Source organism: Trichogramma pretiosum, unplaced genomic scaffold, assembly GCF_000599845.2.
Source record: "Trichogramma pretiosum strain Unisexual culture from Peru unplaced genomic scaffold, Tpre_2.0 scaffold93, whole genome shotgun sequence".
In the NCBI taxonomy this organism is placed as follows: domain Eukaryota; kingdom Metazoa; phylum Arthropoda; class Insecta; order Hymenoptera; family Trichogrammatidae; genus Trichogramma; species Trichogramma pretiosum.
The window spans coordinates 338,369-359,363 of record NW_019640795.1 but is presented as its reverse complement, the minus strand read 5'-3'; the positions used below and the strand labels follow the sequence as shown (position 1 = coordinate 359,363).

The 20,995-nt window shown below is 36.0% G+C and overlaps 7 protein-coding genes across 7 annotated transcripts; 5 read left to right on the top strand and 2 right to left on the bottom strand.

Moving 5' to 3' along the window:
* Positions 1–1,111: 1,111 nt before the first annotated feature.
* On the top strand, positions 1,112–1,694 carry LOC106653297 (larval cuticle protein A2B-like). The gene is made up of 2 exons (XM_023458019.1): positions 1,112–1,123; positions 1,203–1,694. The coding sequence occupies exons 1-2, from the start codon at positions 1,112–1,114 to the stop codon at positions 1,692–1,694; spliced, it is 504 nt and encodes a 167-aa protein (XP_023313787.1).
* Positions 1,695–5,928: 4,234 nt separating this feature from the next.
* On the top strand, positions 5,929–6,541 carry LOC111693438 (cuticle protein-like). Its single transcript, XM_023458016.1, has 2 exons — positions 5,929–5,940; positions 6,020–6,541. The coding sequence occupies exons 1-2, from the start codon at positions 5,929–5,931 to the stop codon at positions 6,539–6,541; spliced, it is 534 nt and encodes a 177-aa protein (XP_023313784.1).
* A 1,313-nt stretch (positions 6,542–7,854) lies between these two features.
* On the bottom strand, positions 7,855–9,906 carry LOC106653296 (larval cuticle protein A1A-like). Its single transcript, XM_014372697.2, has 3 exons — positions 9,866–9,906; positions 9,042–9,597; positions 7,855–8,235 (listed from the first exon to the last, which is right to left on the bottom strand). Exons 1-3 carry the CDS (start codon positions 9,875–9,877, stop codon positions 8,036–8,038), a joined length of 768 nt encoding a protein of 255 aa, XP_014228183.2. The 5' UTR covers positions 9,878–9,906; the 3' UTR covers positions 7,855–8,035.
* A 4,743-nt stretch (positions 9,907–14,649) lies between these two features.
* LOC106653295 (cuticle protein-like) lies at positions 14,650–17,452 on the top strand. Its single transcript, XM_014372695.1, has 3 exons — positions 14,650–14,661; positions 14,928–15,330; positions 17,103–17,452. Exons 1-3 carry the CDS (start codon positions 14,650–14,652, stop codon positions 17,450–17,452), a joined length of 765 nt encoding a protein of 254 aa, XP_014228181.1.
* LOC106653274 (larval cuticle protein A2B-like) lies at positions 16,633–17,080 on the top strand (the record flags this gene model as incomplete). The annotated part of the gene is made up of 2 exons (XM_014372674.1): positions 16,633–16,647; positions 16,718–17,080. Coding segments are annotated over exons 1-2 (378 nt in total), but the record flags the coding sequence as incomplete, so codon positions are not given.
* Positions 17,453–18,163: 711 nt separating the features above from the next.
* Positions 18,164–18,915, bottom strand: LOC106653294 (larval cuticle protein A2B-like). The gene is made up of 3 exons (XM_023458004.1): positions 18,904–18,915; positions 18,508–18,835; positions 18,164–18,312 (listed from the first exon to the last, which is right to left on the bottom strand). The coding sequence occupies exons 1-3, from the start codon at positions 18,913–18,915 to the stop codon at positions 18,164–18,166; spliced, it is 489 nt and encodes a 162-aa protein (XP_023313772.1).
* Positions 18,916–19,578: 663 nt separating this feature from the next.
* LOC111693423 (larval cuticle protein A2B-like) lies at positions 19,579–20,326 on the top strand. The gene is made up of 3 exons (XM_023457996.1): positions 19,579–19,590; positions 19,655–19,982; positions 20,178–20,326. Exons 1-3 carry the CDS (start codon positions 19,579–19,581, stop codon positions 20,324–20,326), a joined length of 489 nt encoding a protein of 162 aa, XP_023313764.1.
* The last annotated feature ends 669 nt before the right edge of the window (positions 20,327–20,995 follow it).

Below are 20,995 nucleotides of genomic sequence, written 5' to 3'. Positions count from 1 at the left end.
GAGTGACGAAATTCATTTGCAAATATTATAAAAATAACAAACATCATGCTTCTTACTTTTCAGATGCTGGAATAAATACGTGTTCTGATGTAGAGCAAATATTGAGTTTTTTTCTAATTTTATTTGAATCATATAATGTAATGATGCATCAAACTTTTTGATTGCAGAGTAGATAACTTTTTAAATAAAATTCACCGATTTCAAGGGATGAACAACCGTGAAAAAATAATCGGAAAATTAATAAAATGTTAAAGGTGTACGAAAGTTCCATGCATTATCAAAGAGATTAAAATTTACTTTTTTTCTTACTTTTCTTTACTGCAGTGTAAAATTATTAAAATTATTCCTCTTTAATACTATCTGTATAACATCTTAGATAATATGATCGAAATCGAATGTCAAGTTCACGAGCTAGTCTATTATTAGTAATTGGTTGTATATATAATTAGCCTGCACGTCATGTAATGCAAATAAGAATCAATCATGAATCGTAAGACCAAAAATATTACGACTCTAGTATCAAGGTCACTAGGACCATGGGAGGTCGAACTCTTTGATCTATACACACCTATACAAGATTTTTATTGGCTGTAGCTGGAGAGCGATTAACATTATAAGAGTTGAGTAATCCTGATCGATATAGTTCCGTGCAAAATTTTTAAGAGTAGAAATACATGAGGAGCTAAGTAAGATTGCGTAATCTTTACTTTATTGTGTTTATAGAAAAGCATAATATTCGCGCGTGGATCCTGTGGGAGATATCTTGTTGATCTTCCGAGGAAACGTAACATAGTGAGAGAGAGAAGAAAAAAGAGTGAAATACTTCGTCATGCGTTACGCAGGAATATCTCAAGTGCCTTGAGGAACTAATCGGCTCGTGTAGTCGTACAGCGTTGTCAGCTTTTTTCGCTGCTTTTTAGTTGGTAGGAGGTCTTTCACGCAAGACAATAATTACATTTACTTGCCTTGGATATTATATATCTCGTAGTGGTGGACTAACTATTTAAACATATATGATTTTTTGACCAAGTATAAAAGACCCCACAGGATTCTGTTTCAGTATCAGTCTCAGTCGACTAGTTCTACAGTTAACAATAACTTCGAATAAAAAATGGCATTCAAAGTAAGCCGATCACATTCGATACTTTTTAATTAATTATAAATAATAAATTTTTAAATTAATAATTATTAATAATTTTCAGCTCATTGCTCTTGCTGCCTTTGTGGCTGTCGCCAATGCCGGTCTTGTACCTTTGACACACGTGAGCTATCAAACTGCACCGGTTGCCTACGCCGCCCCTTTGGCAAGTGCAGTCGTCTCTAAAACTGTCGAAGATTACGACCATCACCCCCAATACTCGTTCAATTATGGAGTTTCCGATTCTTTGAGCGGCGACCACAAGAGCCAGCACGAGACCCGCGACGGCGATAAGGTCACCGGCAGCTATTCCCTCATCGATGCCGATGGCACCAAACGTACCGTCGACTATGTAGCCGATGATGTCAACGGATTCAACGCCGTCGTCCGCAGAGAACCAGCTGTCGCCGTAGCTACCCCAGTTGTCAAGACCGTCGCTACCGCCGCCGTCCCCGCTGCTACCTATGGTGCTGCACCAGCTTACGCATACCAAGCTGCTCCTGTAGCTCATGCTACTTACTTTGCTCAACCTCACTACTCCCAAATTTATGTTTAAACTTTGATTGTTTAATCATTAGCAAAATTGAATATGTGCTCGATAGCAAATGATAACTTTTATACGTTTTATAAAAAGTATTATAGTAACATGAAACTTTTACACTGATTGTTACTACATTTTACATTAGTTGAATTACTGTATATAAACTTTTTTTAAATAAATAATTTTTTACTATTATATACTAAATTAAAATGTTGTCATTCTTGCTCTATACCTTGAAAAGCTTTATGAAATAATTACAACTCCTAAATTAAGCAAAGTTCATATCATTATTCGAATATTTGAAAGAAGCTTATTGTTTTAAATTAAAAAAAAAGCAAATTAGTCGAGTGAATTTGTCAACATTTAATTCGCAACACAAAATCAATATTTTTATTTGATTTTTTTGTATTTTTTAGAATTTAAAAGCATGTTGAAGGTATTGCGTAAACTACTTGTCATAGATTGAATCGGAATTTTTGATTTTTCAAATGTTATACATTATATTATTTCATTGTAAAATAAATATTAATTTTAATTTTATAAAAAATTAAAGATCAAAATAAAACTAAAAAAATTATAACAATTTTTATTGCAAATAATATTCTAATATTTTTTAGCTTCAGTTCTTGTTAAAGTATTCAGTACCGGTATAATCAGCATTGTTTTTATTGACTTTAAGAAATACTACGGGTTAATGCTTCCACATTTGATGTTCGGAAGCTTTAAAAGATACATCATCTTCTTACGCAACCAATTTTTATTTGCTGAATGAATCATGTAGCCAAGAGAAATTTTCAGTACTTTTACATTTAGTTAAACCGTACATACAGTACTTGTATCAAAGTTCATACTGTAAGAATTTCACATGGGATTAACCGCAATCATCAAACTTCTATGACTAGAATATACATTTTTTCATCGGTTAATAATGAATTGTGAGAACGATTTTATTAAAATAAGCGTTGGAAATTTTAAAAATAATTTTTTTTCATAACTTGCCTTAACTTCAATTTCATTCTTTAGCATGAAAATCGAAAATGTTTGAATATAATCGAGTAAATTATAATGCAAATTTATGAAAATAATTCATATCAATAAATTAATTGTTTACACTTTAATTTATCTAATATACTCAGTTCGTGTTTCATAAAAATGAAGTTATATAACTATTTTTCAAAATGGATTTTACAATAAACAAAGTTTATTTATATTTCTGTAATTATAATGTCCACTAAGGATTAAATATTAATTGTTAATAGAATATTTCATAATTTTATTATTAAATTATTATTAAAATTGTAATTATAAATTATAATAAATTGTGCAAATAAGATAAATTTTTAAAACCGAACCACTTTTTCCGTTCAAAACTTTTTATGATTCGTCATTCGCGAAATGAACTATTCTAAGCTCATCAATAGAATGCTATAAGTACTCGGAAAAAATTAAATTACGCACCTTATATTCAAAAGTATTACAGTGTATATTAATTCAAATTTGCCTATTAACTCGCCGGCACGCATACCTTCTCTTGAATTGATTTAAAAACCTGCTTGAATGTTGCGAGCAAAACTTTACTTTGAAATAGTTTGTAAGAAGACGGTTAAGAGGGAGATGAGACTATATTACCGAATTTGCTCTTTCTCGAATTTGTATAAATTCAGCTTAGGCCATCTTAGAATGATTAGTCTCGTTTAAGCATCAGTCAAGTAACCGTGTCTAGAAAACATGAAGCTCACAGTAAGCAAACATTGTTAGCCGTGTAATTTTTTATAGAATTAATATTTATTTTTTCATTTCCAATATGTTTATTGTTTAGCTTCTCACTTTTGCTGCTTTAGTAGCTTTATCTATTGCTCAACCATTGGAAACAGCACCTCAGACCATTGAAAAACAGTCGAATCCACTCCATCCTCCTGAAATCCATTTGGAAGGCGACGCAGAATGTGACTGCAACGAATCGTTGGAAGAAGACTCGCTCAATGATCAAGAACCACTTCAAATCCCCGTTACACCGCCTGCACATGTTTATTCAAATGCAGTTAGTAAGATAGAAGCCGCTGTTCCATCTCGCGTAGTGCCTTGTGAAAAACCGATTGCATCTAATCAAGTTGCCTACAGTGAAGCAGTTTTGGTCGATAATAGTTATAAAGCACCGGTAAAAAACAGTGAAATCTTTTATGAAGCCCCTGTGCCATCTCGTGAAGTGTCTTTTGAGCAACTGATCGCAACAAATCAAGGTGTCTACAATGAAGCAGGTTTAGCTGATCATGCTACTTATGAAGCACCGGTAAAAAACAGTCAAATCTTTTATCAAGCTCCTGTTCCATCTCGCGAAGTTCCTTTCAGAACATCCGTTCCATTAGGTGTAATCGTTCGCCCCGCTATAACTCCGCCTATTCATAGAACCTACAGCTTACCAGTTTATCCAAAATCCGTCTCATATGAATCTTATCCAGTTCAAAAACCCCCAACTTACAATGTTAATTTGGTTGCATCTGTACCAACTTTTAATCGAAATACTTTCCCCTGGCCTCAAAAAACTGTGTATCGTTATAACACTTCGATCTCTGGCAGACCAGTAATTGATTTTCTTAAAAATCCTTTTGTTAAATTTGGATCTTTTTTAAAAAAATCTGCGAATCATATTAGCAATAAACATCGTTTTACGCCTGTACAAACTTTTGGAAATAGTCCTTTGGTTATAGATAACTGAATTTCTGTAATTTAATCTTTACGTCAAATATTAGAAACAATAAGCTCGTCCGACTATTCTTTATAATCTTATTTTTATATTATTATTACTTGATACTCAACAAACACTTTTTGCATAAAATAACTATGTATTTCAAATATTAATGTGATAATTATTTATATTTCATTAAAACTGTAAATAATCTTTAATTTTGGTTTTTAATAAGATTTAATTCATGTAACACTTAATTCTCATTGAATGAATACTTAAATGTATTTGTTCCGAACAATGTAATCATCATCCAAAATAAAAACGTTAACTGTACTGGTACATGATAAAAAATGTATAATAAAATTTGTAAATAAAATAATGAGGTGATCTTTTCTAATTTACACTTCCAATTTTCCCTCAAATTATATTGAAGCTGTTGTGTATATCAGTCTTTGTAGAAGTGCAAAAGTACTTTTAAATTAAAAAAATAAAATATTTAATGAAAATAAATATAAAATTTATAAGTTTAGTTTGTGCACAGGTAGCAAGTTTTTGACAGAGTATTGTGTGTACTGTGTAACATGAGTGGTTATCGAACTATTTTCTTTTTTTGACAGTTGCGTAACAATAGGTTGCTTCTGTATTACTGTCGAAGATGTATATTTCATTTTTTAAGCAAAAAATAAAAAAAAAGAAAAGTGTAAATATATCATTGAAATTTCACATTGAGTTTGATAGTGATATAAATAACTTTCAATAGTTTTCGTTTAAAAATTAAGTGATTATTATTAAAAAGTTTAGAATAACAGCCGAGAGCCAATTTTGTGCTGAATAACAATAAAAGTTCTGTTACCAAGTAAGTTATATCTTGAGAATGAGTTTAAATGTTGAAATTTTACAAAGAGTAGAGAGTAAAAATGATATTAAATATCACTATAAATCGGTAATGTGATATTTTGATTTACTAATTGATTTTAATCAAATTTTGGTGAATATTAAACATAGACAAATATCATGCCCTTAGTTAATGCAACTATTATAAATAAAATTATTTTCATAAATTTAAAAAAATATTACACGAAAAAAATTTCAATTATATCACAAAAAAGTCAAACCTGGTAACGCAATTATCAAGTTGATTGTTTTTAAAAGTTCACTCCTCAAATATAAAATACCATTTCTACAAATAATGTTGCAACGAATCTGTCAAGAAGGTCGAGATCCGTTCTTGCGCCGAAACCCTGAACTAGAAGTATTTCATTCAATCGGCTTATTCGAACAGGAAAGAGACAGGATCTAGTTTGGGGGTCAAGTGGCGTACGACATATGTTGTGTATGATATGAGGAATTTAGCAGCCCGAAATCTCTGAAAAGAATAGCCAGTCACTTTACACCACTAATCGATTCGTAAATGTTTGATTTCCAAATTTATTACCTTGCTCAGAGGAGGGAGGTGCGAGCCCAGGTGTAGCTGAATAGGATCAATTTTCGTATATAAACTCGACTGCTCTAGGATTCTGCATCAGTTCAAGTCGATCAGTGACTACAAGAACATTTTCAAAAATGGCTTTTAAAGTAAATTATATTTTTGTTTGATTGTCAATTTTTATATTTTACATAATTTACTAATTTTTTATTATTTTTATTATTTTAGTTCATCCTTTTCGCTTCCTTCGTGGCCTACGCCAGTGCCGGCTTTGTGCCCGTGGTACCAGTGGCAAGGACCGTAGTCACCCAAACCGTTGAAGATTACGACCATCACCCCCAATACTCGTTCAATTATGGAGTTTCCGATTCTTTGAGCGGCGACCACAAGAGCCAGCACGAGACCCGCGACGGCGATAAGGTCACCGGCAGCTATTCCCTCATCGACGCCGATGGCACCAAACGCATCGTCGACTACACGGCCGACGACGTCAACGGATTCAACGCCGTCGTCCGCAAGGAGCCCCTCGCTGTCGCTGCCCCAGTTGTCAAAACCGTCGCCGCTGTCGCCCCAGCAGCTACCTACGCTGCAGCACCAGCTTATGCTTACCGAGCTGCCGCCGCTCCGGTCACGTCTTACTCTGCTCCAGCTGTGTACAATACCTACGCTGCTCAACCTTTGACTTATGTAGCCCAAAATGTCCCAATCTACAACACTTATGCCGCCTCACCTCTCAAATACTACCACTAATTGTAATAACTTTCAGATTATTCACGCACAACGTATAAAAAGTATCTTTGGCAAACGAGTCAATGTCATGAAATATTATAGCTTTACTTTCCATAATTATTATTTTACCTTGCATCAAGGTTGCCAATAATCGTACGAAAGATATGGAAATATTGGGAAAATTTGTTTTCTCTCATACTAGTTAAATGTATTAAAATTGTATTGAAAAATAAAATTGCATTGCATATCATAAATAACGAATAGTCAATTTCACTACACAACACCCTAAAAATAATCTCTACAAAGAGGAATGATGCATTTACTTATCTCACTAAAATATTGTACCTCAAATTTTAAACTAAATGTTATTTTAACGCAGATCATCAAACTTTTTATTATAAGTATCTGTTCTAATTCATATAAAATTCACTAAAATTATTCTTAAAATTTATTTTTTTAAATTGTTATTCAAAAATTGACCATCGGGCAATAAAAGCAAATCAAGTGCTTGCAGTCACGTAATATATCCTGAAGTTGGCGAAGGTCTTGGAGAAATTCGAATGTATGTGTCTGCCTTTCACAACAATGAGTCTTTTATTTTTGCTAGATGACCTTCACGTATATGCAGTAGATGAGAAAAAAGTCAATTCGATCACAGTTTATTTTTTTTGCGCAAGAAAATATATAAGGAAACTGACAGATGGGGGTTTTATTATTATATCTTAAACGCGTAAGCTGTAATAATAGTCGAATATATATCTCAAAATCCCACTAACCATTATATTTTCATGTTGTTTTCCTTTTTAAACTAAATTGTTTTAAACTTTTTAAACAATCGTAAACAAATATTAATCGTTCAACATTTTTATTAATAAACTTGAAAAACAATTTATTTGAAGGAAAAACAGTGAGTAAATTAAAACTGTTACTGTGAGAGATGACTGCAAAAATTGTATTCTTTTCAAACATTTTGATAAAATTAGAGTATTTCTGGTAAAATCGAATAAAATTGGGTTATAATAATTTTTCATGTATTTATTATTCACATTCATGGTTACATAAACTTAAAGTTAATACATACATATAACAGATTCGTATAGATAGATATGTATAATTATATTTTTTATAACAAGTTTCAATCAATCATATTTGTATACAGATATCAAGCATAGTCTCAATTTATTGTCTTAATAAAGCACACTTGATTACTTCATTCAACTAATTAGCGAATAGGACATAAGTTAAAAGTATACATTATTTATTATACTCTCTTTTCAATGTTCTCGTTAGAGCAAATTTTGTCTATTTTTTATTTATCGTACTTAGACGTTGCCTTTAATTAAATAAGGTGTTCTATATTAATTATAAATTTAACCAGGATAATCTAAGGCTGGTATCTTTCGGTGATTAATTATTAGGTAAATTAGATGATTTTTTCGACGGAATATATCATTTTGTATTCTTAATTTGTTTTTCTCTCTAAAACAGTATCGAGCTAAAATGAAAATAAAAATTTTAATGCTGATGAGCATAGCCAAAAGGCACATTATTCAGAGCATATCCGATACGACCAATGGGTAAATGTGGCTGATAATGATGAGCAGGTATATATTGTTGATACACTGGGTTGACCAGTGAATTGTGAACATGGCTAAGACCCAAACCAGCAGCTGCGGCGTGCTGACGTTGTAAAGCTAAGTAAGCATTTGATGGTCCTGCGATAAAAATAATGTAGAATACTATTTGCACTTGTAAACTACGAAAATGTTTTATCAAATTTATCGGTAGTTTAATTTTAAAATTTTATTAAATTCAACACAAAAATTTGAAGATTGATAAATTTAATCCTTCAAAATAAATAATTAAAGTAGTTAGTAAAATTTTTATGTCAAAACGAGCGAAGGACAAAGAACGAAGCTCACGTGTAGAATATTTAAGCTGTACATACATAAACATGTGGAGGGTATAATTTTTGATCGAATAGATAAAGCTGGGCATTAATATCGTTGAATTATGCGCACTTACTATCAGATAATGTTAATAAATTCATTGTCAGGGGTTCATAACGAAGAGTAATAGACTATTAAAGAATGATTGATTTTCGTTGAAAAATTAAAAAGTTATGAAAAATTAAAGCCTGTCTTGCAAAAAAAAAAAAACTTTGAGCTATCAAATCGTATTAATTTTTAAGAAGGAAGTGCAAAAGTTATGAGGGATAATTGTCACCTTGAACAAAATTTCAATAAACTTTCATAATACTAATACAGTGATTATTTGATGCAATTAACGTAATCCCTCAAAGTATGCTAAGTCAAGTAATATATATTTCCATACAAGATAAATTTAATTTTTACTAAAGCACGTGTATGTGTTGCACAATTAAATAAACTGTTAGTACGCTAATTACGCACGTGGATGAAATATCCTTTTATAATTTATATACTTAACCGATACAACATGTACATTTAAATTCAAGGAATTGAGATTCATACGAAAATGAATATGTCGTATTGTACATTACCTATAACAGGAGCTACATTGAGATGATTGTGAGAGAGCGGAGGAAGCGGTGCCAAGGCGTGTTGGTGGATGAGCGGATTGTTGTAGCTTTGCTGGTGCACATGAGCTGAAGCTGACGGTCCAACGGGTCCCGTCGGCGGCGCTACTCCAGGCTCCCTCCTGACGACGGCGTTGAAGCCGTTGATGTCGTCGGCCGTGTAGTCGACGATGCGTCTGCTGCCGTCGGACTCGATGAAGCTGTAACTACCGCGAACTACGTCGCCGTCGCGACTCTCCTGCTGGCTCTTGACGTCACCGGTCACTGGGTCGGCGATGTCGTAGACGTAGCTGTACTGAGGATGGGGATTGTCACGCGGATCGGCGTGGATGGTCTTGACGATGGCCGGGGCCACTGGTGCCACCCCCGCGGGATGGTGTCCGTAATACAGGGGATGAGTCGCAGCCAACGGAACTAGTGGTGGCAGAGGAGTCACAGCGGCTACGGGCACTGCAGCTTCTGGCTTAATCACCAAGCAACGACTCGTTGCCACGAGGGCCGCGAAAAGGACGAAATTTTGCTGTCAATGAAAATAAAATCTTTTAGATTTTTAGCAGAGCACATTTTCTTTTCTATTCGTTTTAAGTACTTAAAAAGGATATAACTGTCGTGTGACTTTTTAAAAAAATATTTGAATGAATTTCTAACATATGTGTTTCAATTTCTTTAATTTATATTTTGTTCGTAAAATTATTCAAAACAAGAATTCAAAGTGTCTCACAAATTCAGAACGAATATTTTTAAACACCCAAAATTGAATAAAAAACTAGATGAATAAATTTTTATACCAAAATTGCCATATTTCTCAGTTATAGCTAGCAGGTTGGCCCCGTAACACTTGTAACCGTGGAAAATGTGTGCTACCAGCTGACTGCAACCGAGCAGAATCGCGATCTAATTCGGAGCAAACGGCAAAGCTCAGCTTTTATATAGCCTAGCGCGAAAATAACTAGAGGAGAGCATAGATACATAGTGTACGCAGGTAGCACGTATCACGTACAAAGGCTCGAAGCGCGTCGAGGACCCCACTTTGTCCTTTGCTCGAATCGCGAGCCCCTCTAGCCGCGATCGGTTGCACATTTTTATCCTGGCTATACGCGCGGCGCAGCTAGAGATATCGGAGGCGAGCGCGTAATCCTTTCTGCATTTGAACGAACGTGTTTCGTCATCGTCGCGGCCTGGCGTAGTTAGCGACTCGTATAGCACGACCGTACAGCACCGCCTCTTTACGTCGGTTATATCGTGAGATCCTTACGCGCGCTTCGGGTTAGTCATCTTTCACGGACTACGGGGGACACGCATCGAGACACTGCAGTCAAAGTGTCTCGATCGTTTAATTTTTCGATTAATTCAGACCCGACGGTGCGACGACGATGAAGTGGCACGAGGCTTTTTTTTACCCGCGCGCACACTTTTATTAATAGTTGCAAGCTATTAAGAGACTCATTATCAGTAAAACTGATTGGCCTAGATGTAGCGCGAATTACAATAAGCGCACGCTATATAGATCCCTCGAATGGCTCAATAATGACGATTGGGACAAAAAAATCGCCGAGAATTGACGTATTTTTATCTCGCTCGCTCGCGTATACAGGCCGGACGGAGTCAGCGAGCGGTCCATCGTTGCGCTTTACTGTCACGTAATGTATACCATAAAGACAGCCATAGATCTCTCGCTCGCTGATAGGTTTATGAGCTTTTGCGTGGACGCGTGGATTTTCAAAAAGACACTTTTATTGAACTCGCCCATGTATTTTATTATACACTTTTGATTTTCCAAGGATACGCCGCGTGTGTATGTAGTGCACTATTATCTGCTCGCCATGAGCGCCTTTATTTATGGAAAAATGTGCACATGCATTTATATCTCGATTCACCGAGTCAACGGCATATTTTAAGAGCCGTTTCGTGAGAGTGTCCATGTAAGATTAATAATTAATATTTTAATGCGCACAATTGGGTGGCCCGAGTTAGCTGTGATAACTCCCAATGAGTTTGTTTTTCAAGCGATTTCCAAACGAGCTTGATCTATATCAAAATTACGTAAGCCGATGATTTCGCTGCGAAATAGCTTGTTACATGATTGTGCGAAAAATCTGTAGCAGCAGCGATTAAAAATAGATTGTATACCGTCATGATCCTTCACCCAAAACTGTCAGAGAATCATTTTCGAGTTTTTTTTTCAAAACGGCAACGAAATCTCCCTTCGGGCTTCTATCGGTGTGATGAACAATAATAATATTCCCGATCTACAGAGCTTCCTTGTTTGCGAACGCCGACTCTCGTGTGCAAGTACGTATAGCTGCTCCACTGCTCTAGGGCTAATAATGCGATCACTTTTAAGTGGCCAACAATAAACCTGTCGAATGTACGTTTGTCAAACGAAAATTGACGTTTTTCTTGATTTATACGAGAGACTCTGCACCTTTGTTAGCCATGGTTATGTAGCTGCGATCCAGATTTTAAAATAATCCCACACATTTATCAAAAGACTTTCTGATTGCCGTGAAATTACTCGCTTACTTCGTGATTCGATGTTTTTTTTACTCTGGACTTGGATATACTTCGGATTTTCGCTAATAGTATACACAAATTACTGTTTATCCAACGATAAATAATTGATATCGATAATAAAGGAAAAATAAAAATTTAGAAAATCAATCATTACTTCTAGAGCTAGTGTGGCAGCGATGATATTTTGAGTTTTAGGCCATTAAATTCAGTCTTCAAAAAAGTACTATTTCCTTATACACGTATTGCTAGTTAATAGAAGTTAATGCATACATGTATGAAATACAAAGTTATTTTATACAGAAACAGCATCATTTTCTAAATAAATGACTACTTGGCTCAAATATCGTTGATTGATGTCTAGTGTTGCAAAAAATGAACTTTGCTGTTCAAAACCAATTAGCCTTTTTAGCCTTTTATAAGGAGCAATATTATTAAAGTTCGTAAATAGTACAGAATCAATAGATGTTTTCATTCGAGGTAAAAGCAATGTCTTTTTCTTATAAAAAATGATCAAAAAAATACATTAAAAATATTCATACGCACTGGATGGATAATAAATTTTCAACGTGTGAGGTTTTTGCAGTAAACAAATTTCTTTCGGTGCACTACCAATCTTTATTGTCTTAATAGAATGACCACTTTTCATCTCTTACCTTTCGGCGATAAAACTCCGTGGCCGATTGAATTCTCCTTTCAGATTTATGGGCTTCTCAACGACAGTTGACGCATTGGAAAACTGACGGGTTATATACGCCGGTGTAAATCGGGTAATCTTGCAAACAACGGCGATGCAATAATTTTGCGCAAGATTTCCATTACTAATTCCGAAAAACAGTTGAGATGACGGTGATTGACACTTCTGCCGTTGTTGTTTCAAATTGGATGCTATTATTTTGGTTGAAAATTTTTCACATGTAATTTTCCAATTTGTTATTTAATATTTAAACGCAGACTGGAATTTAATCGAATTGACGATAAGGCTATTCAATGGATTTTTAATCGTCATAAAAAATATAAAATTGATTTCGGCTTAAAACTCAGTCAATGAAAGATTGAGCATATCATATACCAACATTTTTTTGCGCGTGAATTAAGATTTTACGTGTTAATTAGCTTACTAATTTGAAATGCGCACCGTCGTTTCATCTTTGGATTGATCTAAACATGTCAATACGAAGTGAAAAAAAATGTGTAACTCATCAAAACTTACATAGTTTACTTTCACCGTGTGTTTGTATCATAAAAAAGATTGACGTCACATGCAAACGATATTATTCAATGAATTAAAATCACAAGGAAGAGCTCAGGTTGATGACCGGTTCAATCTCGGCCATAAGCAAAAAAAAAAGAAGATATGAGATATAGACCGACCGAGACCCTGATTCTTCGTGTGCTCTTCAAGGTCAATGCCCATCTTCCGACGAGTTTGTTTTACTTCTTGCGCAATAGCACCCAAGCGGCCGATGAACTGCTTAAGATGAATCTTGAAAGAAGTTGCGCTCGACTCTTTTGCATCAAGCAATTATTTCTTTTTTTTTTTTTTTTTAATCAAAACAAGTTTGCTGAAAAAAAGTAACACTTTACCCGTTATGATTTTTTCAAAGGCCCTTGATAATGCTTCAGATTATTAACGAAGTTATCACTGCACTTTTAAAAGAATAATATTATTTAATTCGGTAAAATCATCCGTATAATTGTATTATGTCGTAAGACATTCGTTTTTCCCATTTGATTTGAGTCGCATAAGAAGTAACTTTCATTCTCGTTGCAACGGCTAGCGTGAAAGTGCTGCAACAGCTCGCTTTTGTGCATATTAAGTTCGGGCATCTTTGTACAAACACGGCACGTATGTGTTTTCCACACCTATGAAACATTACAAGTGATATTTTTGGTGGGATTCAATAGGATGACGTGTTTCCCTGAAAAGTTATTGAAAATTAATTAACATTGGCTGTGTTCAACTTAAATCATAGGGAGAATTAATATATTTTACTTTTATCTGTAAAACGCTGATTATCAATAAGTACGATGTATAAAAGTTGTATTATTGAATTTTTTTAAAACGAGCTTGATAAGTAATTATTGCCTGGAGTGATTTGAATGCAAAATAGTGGGGCGTTGCTCGTTAATACATTATTAATAATAAAAAACATCGCTCACTTTACAATTGAAATCTGAAGCAGATTGAATGCTACTTTTTCATATCATTCTTTTCATCCAATCTTATGAATAATTTTATAGAAAAATCGTTTCACTTAATTGCTTTGTTATTTAAACATGTTATATTCAATCATAAAACTGTGAAAGCATTTCCTAAAAAATTTCGGACCAAAGTTTCCTCAAAATAAGCTAGGATCGGTTGAGCGCTTAATAATAATTTTTCTAAACATACAAATACTGGTCTCGATGAACTTCAATCCATTTTATAGACTATAAGGAAGAGGTGTATTTATTTTCCAAGTCATTTGTAGATGTACGCGATACATAATCGTCACCCCATGTTGTTTTCATGAACCTTTCCTGTCCGAGAGTTGCAGCGTGCGTACGCGTTTGTGCAACAGTTGCGACATACTATGTGTTACACGAATACTCTCAAATTTATTACTTATTACAAAGAATGTAATTTTCAAAAAATTGTGATTTTTACGATATGTAAAGTATCAAATAGGCGTGAAAAATTTAATTCATACGCAGTTCATGAGAAAAAAATGTCGTCCCGACTCTGATTAACTTTGATTGCAAAATTTTAAGAGGAAAGGAGAAAGAGAGAGAGAGAGAGAGAGAGAGAGAGAGAGAGAGAGAGAGTAAGGAAAGCGGCAAAGCTTTTGCCGTTACAAATAGTACTCCGGTGCACAAGAAGTCACGTACGGCCATATGTATGTACTGCATCACAGGTAGAAAGACACCAGAAGTATAACAATGCGGGGATGTGCCAGCGGCTCTTACTATAAAAACCTCGAGACTTTTCCGTCCGGACATCAGTACTTGCATCGCCGGTGACATCCGATTGTCAAAATAGTTTTTGGCTTATCAATCAATAACAGTATTTACTTCAGAAATGGCTATCAAGGTTATCAACGTTTTTTTATCAGTGACTTTGTGTTAATATTTTAAATTCAATTTCAATGAATTGTGATATGGTTCAAGTGTTTGTAGTATGGTGTTTAACATAATTAATATTTTGTGCCAAATTTAATGCTGTTCTTCAAAAATAGTTTTTTGTGTGATAAAATCTTTTCACCTGAAAAAATGTTCAACTAATTTGATTTTTAATTAATATTATAGTTTTTAAAACCGTTGAACAGTTATTAATTTCCTAAAAATTTACAATTTTAGTTGTGGTGTACGTTTGTGGAATTGGCGGCTTTGACGTGGATCGTGGGAGTCCAAGGCCATGTAATCCCAGCAGCCGTGCCGGCTGTCGTCACGCGATTTGAAGATTATGATCCTCATCCTCAATACAGCTACGCCTATGACGTTCAAGACAGCATTACCGGCGATTCAAAAAATCAATACGAGACCCGAGAAGGTGACGTAGTGAAAGGCAGCTATTCCTTGATCGAAGCCGACGGGACTCGGCGCGTCGTCGAGTACACGGCCGATCCGGTCAACGGATTCAACGCCGTCGTTCATCGAGAGCCCGCCGTCGTAGCGGCACCAGTTCCTGCCGTAGTAGCCGCTCCGGTACCAGTGCCCGCAGCTCCGATCGGCATAGCTCCAGCTCCACTTCCACCCGCGCCAGCTGTTGCCGTGGGCATACCTCCTCCTCATCATTTTAGGTATCATCCTCAGTTTTATCAGACTGCCCCTGGACACTTTGTGCATCAACGATAGTTACTCATTTCCTAACTATGCTATGTATTGTATAAATAGTCCACATGTTAAATATTTTTTTATATGAAAAATGTGATGCTTTTATTATTTACTTTTTATAATGTATATTTCTTGTAAAGAAATGAAAACTTGATATTACTTGAATAAATTTTTGCTACAACAAACAAACTTTTGCTTATTATTTGCAACATAAATAATTGTAAACCATGTAAATCCCATATGAATTTCTCTCAATTATATTAAAAGATATTCCATCTGAAAATTTCGTAATAATCATGCAGAATAAAGTTCGATACAGCAATTTTTCTTCGGGGTGGATCTGTATAGCATGAGTTTGGTAAATTGTTTCATTCGGTTATTAGATAATGATTGAAATCAATATTTTAATCAATGACCAAACGAAATATTAACTAGCTGATTTTATGGCAATAAATATTAAAAATGTTCTCAAAATTAATTTATATCTTTGACGAGATATTAGACCAAATCGATAGACAAATAGGAACTCTACCAGTAGCAGCGCTTTAGTATTCTATTATTTATTAAAATTAACTATATCGTCAATGTAAAAAAGAAGCAAATAGAAGTCAAATTAGTGCGAGTGAAATTGCCCGTAAATTATAAAAATAAAAAAATTCTCATTTTCAAATAAAGTTGATGTTAATGTTGTAAGTATCTGAAACATATAATTTTTATTGAATAAAAAGAACACTATTCAAATTGTATTATGCATTTTGTATAATAGTCACCAATGAACTATGAAGTTGTGTACTTGAATGATTTTGTTGAACTAAGCCATCGTAGAATCTATCGTAAACGTGAAAATACGTGTATCACTACACGTTTAAATTAATAAACATGCGTCCAACTCGATCAGCATGAGAAACAAGACTGATTAAATTATTATATTGAAAAGACATTCAAGCATGCAAAACTCTATCAAGTTTCAAGTCGCGTCGCATTTGTTTCGTGCCAGGGACATTTGACCATGCAATTTTTAATTTTCAAATGTGCACCAACACTAAATTGTACAAGGTCATTATTGCCAAATATTGAGTTACGAAGATAGAGAATCATAAACGCATGATAAACTTGAAAAGTGGGAGTGCATGGGCAATTTATATTGAAACACGTATCGAATTAGTATAAAAGAAGTGCTCGATGCACCCTGGATTATCAGTTGTGCTTTAATCAACGTTCAGCGAAAATGGCTCTTAACAAGGTAAATCACTTATCATAGTTATTAAATTATAACTTTTTACATCATTAAAATTGTTTAAATTTTTGTTTAGTGTTTTGCTATCCTACTGGCGATGATGCCCTTAGCTCGTGCAGCCATAGTTCCAGTTACTACGATAAGCCAGCCAGAAGTGGCTGTTCCAGTAGCAACGATATCTCGGGTTGCGAGACTACCCGTGAAACTCGAACAACCAGATGCACCTGCTCAGTACAGTTACGCCTACGACGTTCAAGACAGCAGCACCGGCGACTCTAAGGCCCAATACGAGACTCGCAACGGTGATGTAGTCCAAGGAAGTTACTCGCTCGTTGAACCCGACGGCACAAGACGTATCGTTGACTACACGGCTGACCCTGCCAATGGGTTCAACGCGGTCGTCCGTCGCGAACCAGCCACAGCTGTTGCTCCAATCGTCGTATCAGCGGAAAAAACAGTGGCTCCTCAAGTCGAAATTGACAATCCCAACTCGGAAGTAGAGATTATCGAGACTCGATCGAGCAAACCGCAGAACCAACCGATTCAAAATAATGGATACGTCTACACAAAACCCAATGAAACTTCCGAAGCCAATCAGTTGAAAGCTGTTGTTAGAAATACAGCATTCATCAACACTGCACCAGCTCGAGCCATTGCTACACCTTTAGCTCGAGTTGAGGTTCGAAGAATCGTTGCACCTACTACAAATGTTGAGCTAAGCTATCCGGCGTATACAGCTACTTACACGTCACCGATCGCCTACAGCGCGCCGATTTCTGGGCTCGGGCTGCCATATACAACGATTGTTTGATTTAACAGTATGTGATTATTGTTTGAGAACATTCCAATAGTTACTATGAAAGTGAAATTCATTTGTTAATGTATGCGGAAACTTTGTCGAATTAGATTCTGTCGTAATTATTTTCCGTAAATGATATGAAAAAATATAATAAAAGTAGATATTGAATGAAAAATATATTGAGTTTTTATTATGAATAATCTTTTTCTGTTAATGCATTGTTATGAAAAGTAGTGATTAGAATTTTCTACTTCAAACAAAACAATTTTAAAAAATCAGAATATTTGGAAATTAAAAGCACTATTCTACAGGTATTTCATTTGTTCCTGCATGGCTAAATGTTATAAGCGAATTTTTAATTGTAAAATCTATTTATGAAAAAGGGACAGACTCGACCAAACTGAAGCATTTTAAAACATCGTCGACTTTTCACTTTACTTTGAACAGAAATTAGCGATATTTATGGGGAAAATTGAATTTTTATGCAATTTATTCACGCATCCAAAGTTAATTTAACATTTACCACTTAGTATTATATATTAAATGAAAAGCCAAACATTGTATTATACTCATATCGATTGTCAAATTAAATAAAACAAGATTTACTGTCACAATTGATAGGTAAAATTTATTGATACAAAACTTAGTCTACGTTTTTACAAAAAAAAATCTTTAGAGTTTACATTTTTTGGCGATACACAATTAGAGTAAACAATGTTTAATTCAATAGTAGACTTGGGCGAGTTGACCGTGGGAGTAGGTATAGGCTGGGGCGATATGGGCATATCTGTGGACGATGGGAGACGAGTAAGAGACTACTGGAGCTGCAGGGTAGGTGTGGACGACTGGAGAGATGGTCTTGACCAACGACGAGTAGGGGTGGATGCTCGCAGCGGACGAGACGTAGACGGGGGCGGCGGCAGCGGCATAGGTCACAGCTGCTGGGGCTGAGGCGACTGTTTCGACGGTTTCCGAGCTCGACCCTTCAGACTCTTCCTTGGCCTCTTTCACCTCCTTGACTTCGGTCTTGAGGACTTGAGGGGCGGCCACGAGGTAAGCCCCCTGGTGGACGACGGTGTTGACGACTGGGGCAGCTACGGCCACGGCGGCTTCTCTGCGGACGACGGCGTTGAATCCGTTGACGTCGTCGGCCGTGTAGTCGACGGTGCGTTTGGTGCCATCGGCGTCGATGAGGGAATAGCTGCCCTTGACCTTGTCGCCGTCACGAGTCTCTTCTTGGCTCTTGTGGTCGCCGCTCAGAGGGTCCGAGACTCCATAGTTGAACGAGTATTGGGGATGATGGTCAAAGTCCTCCGGGGTGACGGTCGTGATTTCGACGTCGGCTGGTACTAGGCCGGCACTGGCGCAAGCCACGAGGGCAGCTACTACGAAAATCTGCAAGAAATGGAGAAAATTTTAGAAAATCCTTGATAAACCTTTGAGTTTATCGTCTTTTCGCTCACCTTCATCGACATTTTGAGGAGGTAGTCTTTGGAATACGGTTAACCTGAGACTGATGCTCGACTAAAAATTGCCTGGCCTTTTTATACTCAAGGAACTCTAGACTAAATTTCGCATAGTCGAGTAGGTTACGACGTTTAAGTCGAAAAATATTGCAGCAAATGCACGCTCAATGCCCCTCCTGCTTATAGACTTGTTTACTAGTGTAATGTCATAGCACAATCTCATAGCATAATCTCATTGTATCATATCATTTCTTTGAAGTAATTCTTAACAGTCATATAAACGGATACGCGTAATTTACATACTGCTTAAAAGTGCTTGAACTCATAAGAGTGATACGATCGATCAGTTGGTCCACGGACCTATCCTTATGATGTGTCAATAGCAAGGTCAAGTATCACGCAATTGTTATGAAGTATTTAAAACATCGCTATTGTCTTACGAATTTTGATTTATAATTTCGACGAACATATTGAAAGTTGTGCGATATCGGCAGCTAATTTTTGAATACGATCATAAAAAAAGAAGGGGTTTGCAGGTATATCATTTACGATAGTAGTTTGTTCGACTTATGCGAAATTTAGTCTAGAGTTCATTGAGTATAAAAAGGCCAGGCAATTTTTAGTCGAGCATCAGTCTCAGGTCAACCGTATTCCAAAGACTACCTCCTCAAAATGTCGATGAAGGTGAGCCAAAAGACGATAAACTCAAAGGTCTATCATTTTCTAAAATGTTCTCCATTTCTTGCAGATTTTCGTAGTAGCTGCCCTCGTGGCTTGCGCCAGTGCCGGCCTAGTACCCGCCGACGTCGAAATCACGACCGTCACCCCGGAGGACTTTGACCATCATCCCCAATACTCGTTCAACTACGGAGTCTCCGACCCTCTGAGCGGCGACCACAAGAGCCAAGAAGAGACTCGTGACGGCGACAAAGTCAAGGGCAGCTATTCCCTCATCGACGCCGATGGCACCAAACGCACCGTCGACTACACGGCCGACGACGTCAACGGATTCAACGCCGTCGTCCGCAGAGAAGCCGCCGTGGCCGTAGCTGCCCCAGTCGTCAACACCGTCGTCCACCAGGGGGCTTACCTCGTCGCTGCCCCTCAAGTCCTCAAGACCGAAGTCAAGGAGGTGAAAGAGGCCAAGGAAGAGTCTCAAGCTGCTAGCTCGGAAACCGTCGAAACAGTCGCCTCAGCCCCAGCAGCTGTGACCTATGCCGCTGCCGCCGCCCCCGTCTACGTCTCGTCCGCTGCGAGCATCCACCCCTACTCGTCGTTGGTCAAGACCATCTCTCCAGTCGTCCACACCTACCCTGCAGCTCCAGTAGTCTCTTACTCTTCTCCCATCGTCCACAGATATGCCCATATTGCCCCAGCTTATACCTACTCCCACGGTCAACTTGCCCAAGTCTACTATTAAATTAAACATTGTTTACTCTAATTGTGTATCGCCAAAAAATGTAAACTCTAAAGATTTTTTTTTGTAAAAATATAGACTAAGTTTTGTATCAATAAATTTTACCTACACTCTAAATGAACTTTGGAATTAATTATTTAATTTAATTAATTTAAAAATTAGAAAACTACCTTTGATTTTTCTCAATAATTATCTTTAAAATCTCATTTCAATTAACTTATTTATTAAATTTTCTCGTCTTCAATTCATTATAATTATTCTGCATTAAAGATATGTATTAATCCAATTATCTTAAATATAATTGAACAATACTACCAATCTAGATATGACAATTTTAATAAATCAATATAAATCGAGCGTCGGAGTAATTCGATTTATGATTGAAGGAATCAAATTATTGGCCCGCTTGATAGAAAACAGAATAAAATTTTCGGTAATCAACAGTTTATTCCTAGAAATTAAAAATGTACACCATGGAGCGCGAATCGTGCTTAGTAAAAGCTATTTTGTACGTACAAGTTTCGTAGTTACAATAAGTTACAATCATTTTTAAAAAGTCAATGAGCCTTTTTTGCAATTACATTTGAAAATTGCGTGTACATTTTATTGAAGGGTTGATGCACGAGTAACCAGTTAAATTATTTTCATGAAGTTATTACAAGGGCTGTGCGA